Raw genomic sequence first — 12,173 nt, 5'->3', positions numbered from 1 at the left:
GTTCAGAATGCACCTGTAGGTAGCACAAGGTAGGACTTAGCAGCTCGGTAACGTTGTACATATTGTGTCAGGAAGAGGAGGAAACGGCCTCTCACTTGTTCGCGCTATGAAATCTTTAGCTTTTTGAGACCAAAGGAGATAGTAGCGTAAAAAGAGCTAGTAGGGAAAGTCCTCAACCTCTTTAGTAGGGGAAGTTTCGTCCTGTGGCGCGGTACCTTGGGGCATAGGTTCTGTCCCGTTTTCTATACTTCTTCTTCCACTTCGAAATTTTGGGATGATTGCTAGTTAAGGAAAGAATGGCGGTTATGTTAAATTTCTATTTCTAGTTTTTACCGGAAGTATTCAAGTTTGTCAAAAATGCCACAACTACCGGAAGGATCATATTAATAATTCTGGAGAGCGACTCTTGGGTAAAGCTCACAGGCCTTGGTTTTTCCTCCCCGAGAAGTAACATCCTTAGCCACACGAGCCCCTCACACTGACACAACACGTGCAGTGCCGTTTCCTCTTCTTCCTGACAGAACCTACAAAGGCTATCATCTGCCAGGCCCATGCGTTGCATGTGTTTTCTGAGCCTGTAGTGGCCGGTTAATAGGCCTACAATTATCCTTATAGCCCCATGCCCTTGGCGAATAGCCTTTAATGAACTCCTTCGTCTGTCTCTGCCCTGTGGTGGCAAGCCACCACTCCTGAGACCTAGTCTGCACGCATAGTTTAATGGCCACAGTCTTAAGACACTTGGAGACCCCAAAATAGGGCTCCGGGCCAACGAAGTGCCCCGCAGAGCCTTCTCTGGCCTATAAATCTGACGCTTTGATTCCCTTATGTCCTGAGTGACCAGGTACCCAAACTAGAAAGACCTTATTTTGGTCACTAATTTCCTTCAGGGCATCCAGACAGTCCTATACCAGCCTTGAATTGACCAGGTATGAACCGATAGCTAGCAAAGCCGCCTGTCTGTCCGAGAAAATCACGACCTTAGAATTAGTTATTCCTCGTCCAACAATCTCGGCAGCACAGAACCTTATTGCAACTAGCTCAGCCTGAAAAACCTATCCAGTTTTCCTAGGCTAACCGAAAACCTACATTTCAGCTTCACCCCGTACACTCTCGCTCCCACACCCTCCTCTGTTCTGGAGCCATCCATGTACCACATTGAGTCCCACAAACTGGGGGACCGTGTCTCCAAGCCTCCCGGTCCCAAATACAGACTTTGAAAGGCTTGTCGAAGCTATATTTGGGGGTCATAACATCCGAATTTACTCTTACTTTGAAAGAGAAAATGAAAAAATAAATGCCTTCTTTACTCACCAAATAAATGATTATAATTTCTGATAAAACTTATATTTCAATGAATATGCAAATGTCGGATATCAATTGTCATTGAAATAGATTCCGTTCCTGGATGTCAGGGTTAGAAGGATTTCAGTGCGTCTGTTAGTGTCACTGTTTGATTCGTTCATCCATTTTGTCTACTGTCTAATGTCAATTTTATTTTGATGAAAGACGCGCCAAAAAACTGAGTTTATTGGTGCTTTTTTTTTAGTGCAGTGCCAGCCTCCGGACAGTGCTCTCACGTCATACAATTGTAAACATTTTGTTACCTTACAATGTTTGTATAATTTGTTTGAAAACAAAGAACTTTTAGTTATAATTAGATATTTTGTAGTCTAGTTTGCTATTACCTTGGTGTCCCTGACTCTGGCTAAGTAACCATCTAAATTATGTAAAACAGTAAGCATGAACTTAACCATTAAATCTAGCCAAGCACAAGGCAGAACTTTACTACTATCTCATTCATTAAGTAGTAATTGTTAGATTAGCGAATTATTTATAAGACTGTTTGTGGTAGTTATGTATTATTCTTAAATATTTATTTTAAAATCTTATAATTAATTGTCATTTAAAAAGTCATTTTGTCATCAAAATAGATTTCTAAATTACTCCAATGTCTTATTCAGAATTCTGCTGTTCTCCAGATTCTGAAGGAAGTAGGGTCTAGTTTTAATTAGGTTTAAAAATTTAAATTGGCGGTAGAAAACGGATATTTCCCATCGGCCAACTGGCTAGCGTGTTGAATTCTAAAGTAAAGACCTAAACCAAACATTTAGTAAAATTTAAAGGTACTAACGTGAATTTTTTTTCTAAATTTTACCGTTTTCACCGTGAATACATATTTTCTGGACCCCAAAATTAAAAAAAAGAGAAGATTTTAGTAGTTTAGATGAACAGTTTAAAAAATATCTCAAAAACAATCAATGAAAGTTCAAAATTAGATAATATGGTTTGCTTTCGATGCCTAAAACATCTAACTGGATATTTTCAGTTTTACGCGAAGTCTGCGGTGTTGTCCGTCTTTGATCTTATCCGTCATAGCTCGCATGTTCATTGTATCTCTGACTGGTTTCGGATTTTCTTTCATCATATCAAGGGTAGATTAACTAGTTTAATGTAATTGCATAAAAGCTTCATTTATTTTTGAATTTTGGGCCAAAATACGCCATTGAGCATGCCTTACACCCTCGCAGAGAATTTCGCTCAAATAAAGTTTTCATATAAAATTTAGTGCGTGAAGTTTGTGCGGCGCCTATATCTGAGATCATTAGGGCACGGAGTCTGTTCCAGTGCATGCCGAAGTGCATGTTCTCTCATCATAGTTAGCTAGCAAAAGATATAATTAAAACCAGCTTGAGTTGAATTCATGACGTTCGGCGTTACGAACTTAAACCAACAGAATAATATTGTTCATTTTCTTCTACTATTATTTCTATTCCAATCTCAGATATCTTAACAACAATGCACATCATTATTAGTCGCATAGAAAATCTGCGGACAACACGGCATGCATTTTAAGAACATCGCTTTTAGCAGTTGGTTATTATTATATTATGAATACTAAATTTGTGCTCCATGCTATTTCTTGCTAGAGTGGATGTTTTGGTTGTTCTCCATGTTCCTCTACATTGGATTTAAGAAAGAAAATATTTGCTGGTTGAATATTGCAATGCTACTGACTCTGCCCTGCCGCCATCAGAATATGCCTCTATATGTGTAATACGTATGTTGCGTATTAAATTTGGTATCCAAGGCTTGGGTACTACGTGACATTACTTCCAACAACAACCAATCCCTTCCCATCTACCACGGTTATTATTAAAAAGTACCAACTCTTTATGTTTAACATTCGACTATTTGATTCATTCATTAATCATTGAAAAAATAAAACAGTTGAAAATTTTAACAAAAATCATCGAGAACGAATTTTTTAGATATTAAAGTAAAAATTTCATTGTTATAAGAAAGGTTTAGAGGCTCTGTATTAAGCAAATTTATAGGAAATTTAATGCTCTTTCGTTTGGAATAAGCAGTTTTGTTGTAGGATAAAGGATAAAGGAACAGAATATTTTTTGTTGCATTTGAGCTGCTGAATCACCTCCCGAAGTTTCGACCACTCCTCCGCTGTATATTTACTAATTAAATTTGGGTCAGCTCACTAAGAACGTTAAACATAGTGGATTCATATTCCAAATAGAGTTCAGTTCTTCAAAGATCTTGATACAGTCTTGGTTTTTCTTGGCTTCTTGAAGCTGTAGGCTCATCAGGGTGGTAATGAGTCCTGGACGGATGAGAAAGTTGTCTGTTAGTTTGGTCATGTGAGTGTGAATGGCCTTGAATGTGCTAGTAAATCATCATTACAATTCTTTGTTCTTTATTTTGAAATAAAATGTCCGCAGTCCTTTCCTGCAATTTAATTTATTACTGTAAATTCGTTATTTATTTATGTTTATAAAATATTGGCAAATGGATGATAAATGAGCGATGATACAAATAGGTGTTTTTCTCGTATCTTTTTATCAGCAATATTTTTTTTTGGAAATTTGCAATAACTAAGATTAATCGTCCATTAAAACGCTCGGATGCATAAAGAACGTTAGGGAATAATTGAAAACACCAACCCATGGCCAAACATTACAGTTCTATTTTATGAAAGCTTCGTTACGTTCACAAAACAAATTTTTCTTTATTATTAGCCAATTAAGTTAGGACATACATTTTTGATATTGTGTATTCCACGACTATGCGGCGTGAATATGTAGTTGAATTCCTAACCGTGATGAATTTTCATGATATCTCCTGTCACCGCTACAATGGTTCTGTGATATATGGAGTACTAGTGACTCCAGGGAAATACAGCAAGCACGAACTCACCTCCTCCAGCGGTATGCTATTGATAAAGTGCTGTTTAGCGAACTCCTCTTATCAATTCGTTTTTTGTCTTTTTTTTTTAATTTCTCTAATTTAAATAAAATTTTCTTCGTTTCAGGAAGAAGAAAATCGAGGATTACGATTAAAAGAGTTACTAGAAGCTGAAACAGAAGCGGTGACAAAACGTCGTGCCCCATATTTGGACGAAAGGGCATACATAGAGGGCGGAGCTTTAAGACATGGAGAAGATCCATATTTAAGGAATAGATTTAACCAGGAAGCTTCCGATCGTCTACCAAGTAACAGAGAGCTTCCGGACACTAGAGCACCAATGTAAGTCCTACTTGCACTTTTTGAGTAAATTTAATAACTTACAAGAGATAGCGTTGCGATCGTTTTAAATTTTCTTACAAGAAAATCCAATTATATTCGTAAATTATGGTAAGAAAAAGTCATGTGAGTGTTCATACGAGATTCTTTTCACGAGAAAGTAAAATGAAATTGTCGAATATTGGCGAAAACTATTCCAAAACGATCTTAATTTAATAAAAAATTTCTTGAAAATAGAGAATGATTCTTTTCCCCAGAATAATTTATTAGCATTTTTGCTCAAAATCTACTTAAGATTAATATTATTTCTAAAATAACAAAAAAAGTTAATAAAATATGAGAAAATAATGAAAGATTTAGAAAAATAAGTGAAAAGTATTAAAGCACCATTGTTGGAGTACGCATTGACCAGCCCTTAACAAAAATAAATTATTTTGAAGCTTTATTTATGAATGATTGCAGAATATGTTTAATTTCAATTATCATGTGCCTAATTTTAATTTGTTTTATTAGAAATAATTGGTATTAAAAATCATAATGGTGTATCGAGCAAGCGTCTTGTGGGCGTGTACACTGGCCAATAGAATTGCAGGGAGGTGGGAGTAGACCACACTCAGTTACACGCCCACTTTCAAGTTCCACCATTAAGACTTTTTAGGCCTTTTTTTCTTATCAAAAATGTACTCTAGAATTTTTTCACTATTTTTTCCTCCATAGGTATTTAATAAAGAATGAAATTATGCAAAAATAAAGAATAAATTATTTTGAAGATTTATGTTAAGTTTCACCAACAACTAAAATGGGCGCCGAAGATTCTACTTTGTTTATAAGCTATTCCTCTTCAAACCAGAGGTCTAACCTATAACTCTCAACAGCATATCACGATTGCAGTGCCATTGTACAGTACATAAGACATAGTTTTTTTCTCCAGTCATTGTTATTATTTCTAAATGACATTTGAGCACTTCACGACTAAAGCTTGCTAGCTTCCCCTTCTCCCTCTTCGGCGTTTGAGAGGTCCATAATAATTGTATTACGTTTACAAAGTGAATTTGTGATTACAAAAAGGGAAACGTACCGTACAGTTGGTAAATTAATTTGGTGTTTTATTTCCCTTTGAAGATGATTTCATTCCCTGTAATCGATGTTCAAAGGATAGTTTTAATTAAGGATAATAATTTCAGACACTAATTACTGAATCTCTTTCATTCATTTTCATATTCTTACTTAATATCATTTTAGCATTACTCAGATTTAGGTTTTGTTCTTTTGCAAATGTATACTTTAAGTTTTTGAAATTTATACACTTTAAGTGTAATATAATCTTTCAAATTTTTTATTTTGAATTTTATCCCGGAACATACGTCGCGTAAGTACGAATTTGTATATATATATATATATACAGGGTGAACCAGTAAGTATTGTCCATAGGCCTACCGTGTGTAGTACATCTAAAGTGGAGTTCAATGACGTATTGGCCAACTTCATATTTTCCACTATTTTTGAGTGACGTCACTTTTAATTTTTTTTAAAAAATCTTTACTTTTTTGCAATAAAAATGTTATTACTCAGAAAGTTTTAGTCCGAATTCGATTCTGATGATACGGTTAGAAAGACAGATTAATTTTCTAAAAATTGATACCATTTCGAAGCATAAATTATTCTCCAAACAGCCTCAATCTTCCTCCCAAAGCTGGAAAAATAGAAGTAATCGAAATTTTTGAAGAAAACTCATTGGGCCCTTACGTGATCATTATCAGACCTAGGTGCTGGCACTTTTTATAAAAGTTTCCTTGTTTAATGGGCTTTCAAACGGTATATCATTTTCCAGGATTCCATTTACGTTCGTATGAGAAATTACGTTAGTTTTACAAGAAAACGTGTTCACAAGCACTCAACAGTGTTAGTTTATCAAGTTGTTTAAGTCATTGAAAACTCTTTTGGATGGACCAGTAGTCAATTTTTAAAGTAGATTGTCTTAAAATAAGGAAGTCAAAGGTTACAAATTGCATATTAAAAAAAAAAAAAAATTCTGATTTCTCTGAAATATTAGGAAATAATAAACAAGTACCATTTTTATAAACAAAAATTCATATGTACTTACTCCAGATTACAATTTCACACACAACTACACTGTTGAAAAAGAAAAGAAGGTGGAATAAACCTTAACAGCCTTTTTATTATTATTTTTTTTCGTTTTGACGTTTCTAGCCAAGTACAACGTCCCAGTTTTAGGCCATTCGCCTTATTCGCCTGACCTGGCCCCCATGTGACTTTCATCTGTTCCCCAAAGTCAAATCTGCATTAAAAGGAACACGATTTTAGTCCGCTGTGAAGCTGTGAAAGAAAAAGCGGGCACGCGTCATGCAGGAGCTGACAGAAAAAGACTTCCAGCACTGTTTCGAACAATGGTAAATTTGCATGGAGCGTTGTAGGGATATGGGAGGGGTGTATATTGAAGGTGATACATAACTAAATATGTATAAATTTAAAATAAAATGTTTTACAGCTATAGTCTCGTTATTTAATAGCCACACCTCGTATAGGCGCTAAGCTTGAAACCTTAATTTCTGTACTCTTCAAATTTATGTAAATAAATGTTATTATTGTTATTGCTTATTTGTAAGATTTGCTAAGTTTCTAATTCCAATCCAAGAAAAAGAATGTTTAGCTAAAGAATGGAGCTTTCATAACAAAAATAAAAAAGTTTCCCAGTTTATCTGGTATTTTAAGAAAGCCACGTTTAAAAAATGCATCTATAAAGGTAGTTAGGAACGACAAACGGTTATTAAGAACGGTGGGTGGATAAAATAACTCCGTTTAATATTATTATTTAGCGCGATATAGGCGAATATTTCAAAGTAAAAATAATTTCAACTTCTACAAGTTTCTTAAAGGTACTTGTATATGTCATATTGAAGAAGTGGGTGGGATACGACGGAACCTAAAAGCGGAAAAGACTTGCTAACTAAAAAGGGCTGTAACTAGTTCTACTGATTAAAGGTCTTTTTCCCTTGCCACTTTCTTTCTTCATCATCATTTAGTATACAGTTAAAATTTTCTACCTTATTTTGTAGAATTCAGTAAATTGTGTTTCAAAGGAAATACTTCTGTCTTCATCTTTAAAATCTCCTTCCGCCCCCCACTACTCACACAAGTACTGCCTTATATTTTTTTTGAAGACTTCCTTTTGATAAGTGTGAGTTTGAAAATTTTATTTTTCTTATCAAACTTACTTTTAAATAATTAAGCTTCATTTTAGTCTCCTGCTAAATAATTAAGTTTTTTAACTGTTGCGTGGTCTGTGTTAATATTTAAGGAATTAACAGAATTTCCTTCTCTTTTATTTTCTGAATAAACTCATCGTTGTAAAATCATCAATTTAATATTTTAAAAATTATATTTCAAATTTATTTATTAACTATTAGCTTTTAGTATCCTTGAAAGGCAAAGTCCTTTACATTCTGGGGGCTTAATTGATAAAATTTTGAATTTTTAATGAATATTGATCAGTTTTCTAAAAAAAAAGGTGCCTAACTTTATAATATAAAAGAATACTTATTCATCTTACAAGCGATTGAATATTGGCCCTTTTATATACGATTTCAAGTAATACCTTTTAAAAACTTCAGTATTCAGTATTAAATGTTTTCTGCAATCATTTCATTAATTCAGTAGATAAACTTTGTCGATTGTTTGGAAGTTGAGGAGAGGAGAGCTGTTGAGCAAGAGGTTTAGGATGGAGAGAGCTAGGAGGCTGTGAAATTTGCGGTAGTGAGACTTAATTAGATCAGTGGCAAAAGGAGTGTGAAGGGTAGAAATGTAGTTTGGTGTATTCAGGATTTTCCGTAGGATTTTAGACTGTAGCGTCTGCAGGCGTTTGGAGTTATGAGGGTTTGGTTGAGTCCCACATTTCTGCCTCCGTATGTCCATATCGGTTCACAACAGTGTCTTGTAGATGGCCAGTTTGTGAGTCTACTCAACTTTGGATCTGCGGTCAAGTAGTCTAGTAAGTAGCTTTGTAGCGTCTATTCACGTCTCTTGTCGTTTCAGTCGAGTATGTGGGTTCCACGTGAGTCTCTTGTCAATGTACAGTCTTAAGTATCGTTATGAGTAAGGTAAATACTTATTGAGTATTAAAGATTTACAGATGCGTTATTGGAGATATAAGAACTCACCCGTGTTGTCAGTTAGTTTCACAGAAGTTTCGCATTTGAAACCTCTGATATATATCGCAGACAAATTGCCATATTTCAGTGCCAATTCAGAAATAATTTCACAAAATCAGCCGCATGTTAAATTCTTACAAGACTATTCTAATATTCCGCAACCAATAGTAAATAGAGTATTTCTAGATGATATTTCTGAACTATTTCCCTACACATACACACTTTTTACCGACGGCTCCAAATTAAATAATGAAGTGGGATGTGCCTATTTTGATCCCAATAGCAATACAAGAAAAATGTTTAAACTGCCTGCCTATTCTACCGTTTATACAGCCGAACTGATCGCCATTCATCAGGCTATGGTATACTCTTATACTTTGGATGCCACAGATGTCACCATATTTAGTGATAGTAGAAGCGCCTTAGATGCCCTGTATCATTGGAAGTTGGCATCAGCCAATCATTTAATAATTAACATTGCCGAAGCTCTTTTAAATCTGAAAAATCAAGGAAAGAATATTAAGTTTGGTTGGTGCAAAGCTCACTGTGGTATTAGTGATAATGAAACAGTAGATTTACTTGCTAAGGAGGCCAGTAGTTCTGGTGAGTACTTAGCGATCCCTCTTCCGCCATCAGATTTAAAGGGCTTGGTTAAAAGAAAAATCATGGAAAAATGGCAGTGTAAATTTGAAAATTCGGATAAGGGCTTATTTTATAAAACAATGGTACCACAGGTTAACCATAAAGTATGGTTTAAAGATGGTTATTTTGGTAAAAGAATTGTTACCATAATAAATAGAATGCGAGTAAACCATGGTATTTGTAGGTCATATTTGTTTAGAATAGGTAAATTGGCCTCTCCTCTGTGCAGGAGATGTAATGAAACGGAGGATTTTGAACGCATGGTTATGATTTGCCCTAATTATAGTAAAGAAAGGGAAAAGTTTTTTAACGAAATCTCAAGATATTGTACTGTTCCCCTTTATTTTAAGGAGATAATATTCTCAAATAATATCCATGTGTATTCGTCTTTGGTAGAGTTTATTAAACATTACAATATTTAAAAACCTATCAGCCAGTTATTGCTAAACACACATACAAGTTGTTGATTGGTTAATAGTGTGAACACTGTTACCATTAAAAAAAAAAAAAAAAAAAAGGTAAATGCTTTTTTTCAGGTGGGTTTTACGTTTATCTGCCTAATTGATTAATAATTTTAACTTTAAAATTGTATTTATTGATACTGAATTTATCTATTGTTATTTTGTTTGTAATATTAATATGAGAATAAAACTACAACATGAAGCCATAGTTTACAAAATATCGTCCAAAAATTTGAACTTTCCTGTCAAAATTTAGTGTTAAAATTGACCCATTGTTTTGGCAATCGCTGGAGAAAATTTATTTATATGTAGAAGTCACCCTTAAGTCTACTTCATTGCAGGTTTATTGGCTAAATTCTTGCATCGTTTTCTATCAAATTTAGCACACAAATTCTTTAAAGCAAAAGTAAAAGTAATTTCGAGTAGGAATATGAAAATAAAATTGATAAAAAAATACTAATTATCCCACTGCCAGCTAAATATTTCAAAGCGGAAGCTATCAAATAATTTTTTCTACAAGAAATTTGTAGGTTAAAAAAGAAAAAACCAGGTAAATTTAGAATTCTCTTCATGAAACAGTTTTTCTTTACTACAATTTTCTCTTTGATTGCTTTTATCTCTTTTCTATTTCCTATCTAGACTTCGTAACCATTACCTTTATCAAATAGACAAAATTATTTTATGCTCTATTCGATCAAGAACAATTTCAGCGATTGAATCATTTTTCGTGTTTTATCTTTAATTCTTTTTAGTCCTTATTTCCCCATCATATATCAATGTTTTTATAATGGAACTACATATACTGCAAGCTTATCTACAATATTAGAGTACCGCTACTTTGTTTTATGATCGATTATCATGCACCAGTATTATCGACTTTCGGTGATAAAATTGCTTTGTGTTTTCTAATTTTATTAGTCAGTTCTTGTTCTTTTAAAATACCTTTATTGGTACAAAGTTTTCAATTTTTTAAAATTATATCATGACATATTTCTAATCTTTGAAGTATTTTTTAAGAAAATGATCGCCAAACGAAAAATCAGTGATAGCTAAACTTGTTGTTCTGTGAATCATGGAGCTGATAAGAAATTTTAAGCCGAATTCATGAGATATAGGCTCATGGGAAAACAAAATTTCCATATTTTTCTGTTTCACTATTACTTTTGAGGCGTCTTTCCTTATTCATAGGTTGCCGTCAGACCCATGGGTATCTTTTCATTCTTCCAGTCATCAAACCGCACATTTGTTTCATCCTTTCTCCTCTACGATACCATCCTTTTGCCTGGATACGAGGTGTGCATCACGCCTCTTAGCTCTCTTGATACCCAAATTCTACACACGGTAGGATCACCTCTTCTAACTGGTGACATTATTTGGTACACCAGTTACGATTAACGTATGAATGAATAGAATGTGATTTTGTTTTTAGGTAAAGGTTGTAAAGTTTCCAAAATATTTGTATATTTAGATAACCTTCTCCTGAATTAGGTGCTGAAGCATGTTCAGGTTAGTCAATGAATAACACCTGTCAGTAATGCTGTAAAGTGTTTTAAGCAGAAAATTCCAGACAATATTTTCTTCAAAAATTTTCCCAGCAGTTTCAAAGAACACCCGATTTAAAACAATTTTTTTAATATAAATATTTATTACCACCATATTTTAATTAAATAATCTAAAATTTTAAATATTTCCTCGTTCATCCACTTTATAGAGAGTCTAGATACAGAGAACACGAACTGTTCCCCTTCATATTGCTCTACTTTTTACATCATCTCAAAAACTGTAATGACATTAAAGTTAATGAGGTTAATTAAGCTCAAATTTACATAATTAACTTTTCCCAAGATAGAATTGGCAATTTTGACTCCAGCTTTTTTTTTTTCGCTAAAATTAGACATAATTATTTCTAAAACCCATTTCGCGTACATTCTCGTTTTTATCATTTCCATTTTTCATTTAATTTCAAAACGCAATTTAACTGGCAACGCCAGAGACCTATTATAGTCCTTTTAGTGCGCGTTGCTTGACTTAATAGCCATTTTTTTTTACTCTTGTACGCTTTAGAATTTAATTTTTTTTTTCTTATTAAATGAAATGGGTAAATACTAGTTCTGGTATGGAAAACGTCTTGAACGTTTATTGAAAATTTTTGCTGACGTTTCATTTTCACATTTCTTCCAAATGTATTATTGCGGTACAGTTAGATTTCTAAAATAGAATTTTCATTTTATTAATTTTAGTAATTGGTCTGTGTTTGGAGGGCGTGTTCTAAAAGAATCTCTCCAAAATAAAAATTGAAAGCTTAAATTTTGGCCTTTCTTATTTGGTGCTATTTTCAGTTCGGATTACTGTGGTTCGGCGAAAA

General features: G+C 33.7%; 1 protein-coding gene across 1 annotated transcript in view; it reads left to right on the top strand.

Moving 5' to 3' along the window:
- Positions 1 to 12,173, top strand: part of Pgant2 (polypeptide N-acetylgalactosaminyltransferase 2) — a 358,252-nt gene that overhangs the window by 117,864 nt on the left and 228,215 nt on the right. The window contains exon 2 of the mRNA XM_074134056.1: positions 4,325 to 4,539. Within this exon, the coding sequence (XP_073990157.1) occupies positions 4,325 to 4,539 (215 nt within the window). The remainder of the gene's footprint in view (positions 1 to 4,324; positions 4,540 to 12,173) is intronic.

This window comes from Rhodnius prolixus, unplaced genomic scaffold (genome assembly GCF_049639745.1).
Source record: "Rhodnius prolixus isolate KJV_2025 unplaced genomic scaffold, Rpr scaffold_10, whole genome shotgun sequence".
NCBI classification, from domain to species: Eukaryota; Metazoa; Arthropoda; class Insecta; order Hemiptera; family Reduviidae; genus Rhodnius; species Rhodnius prolixus.
This window is presented reverse-complemented; position numbering and strand designations above follow the sequence as displayed.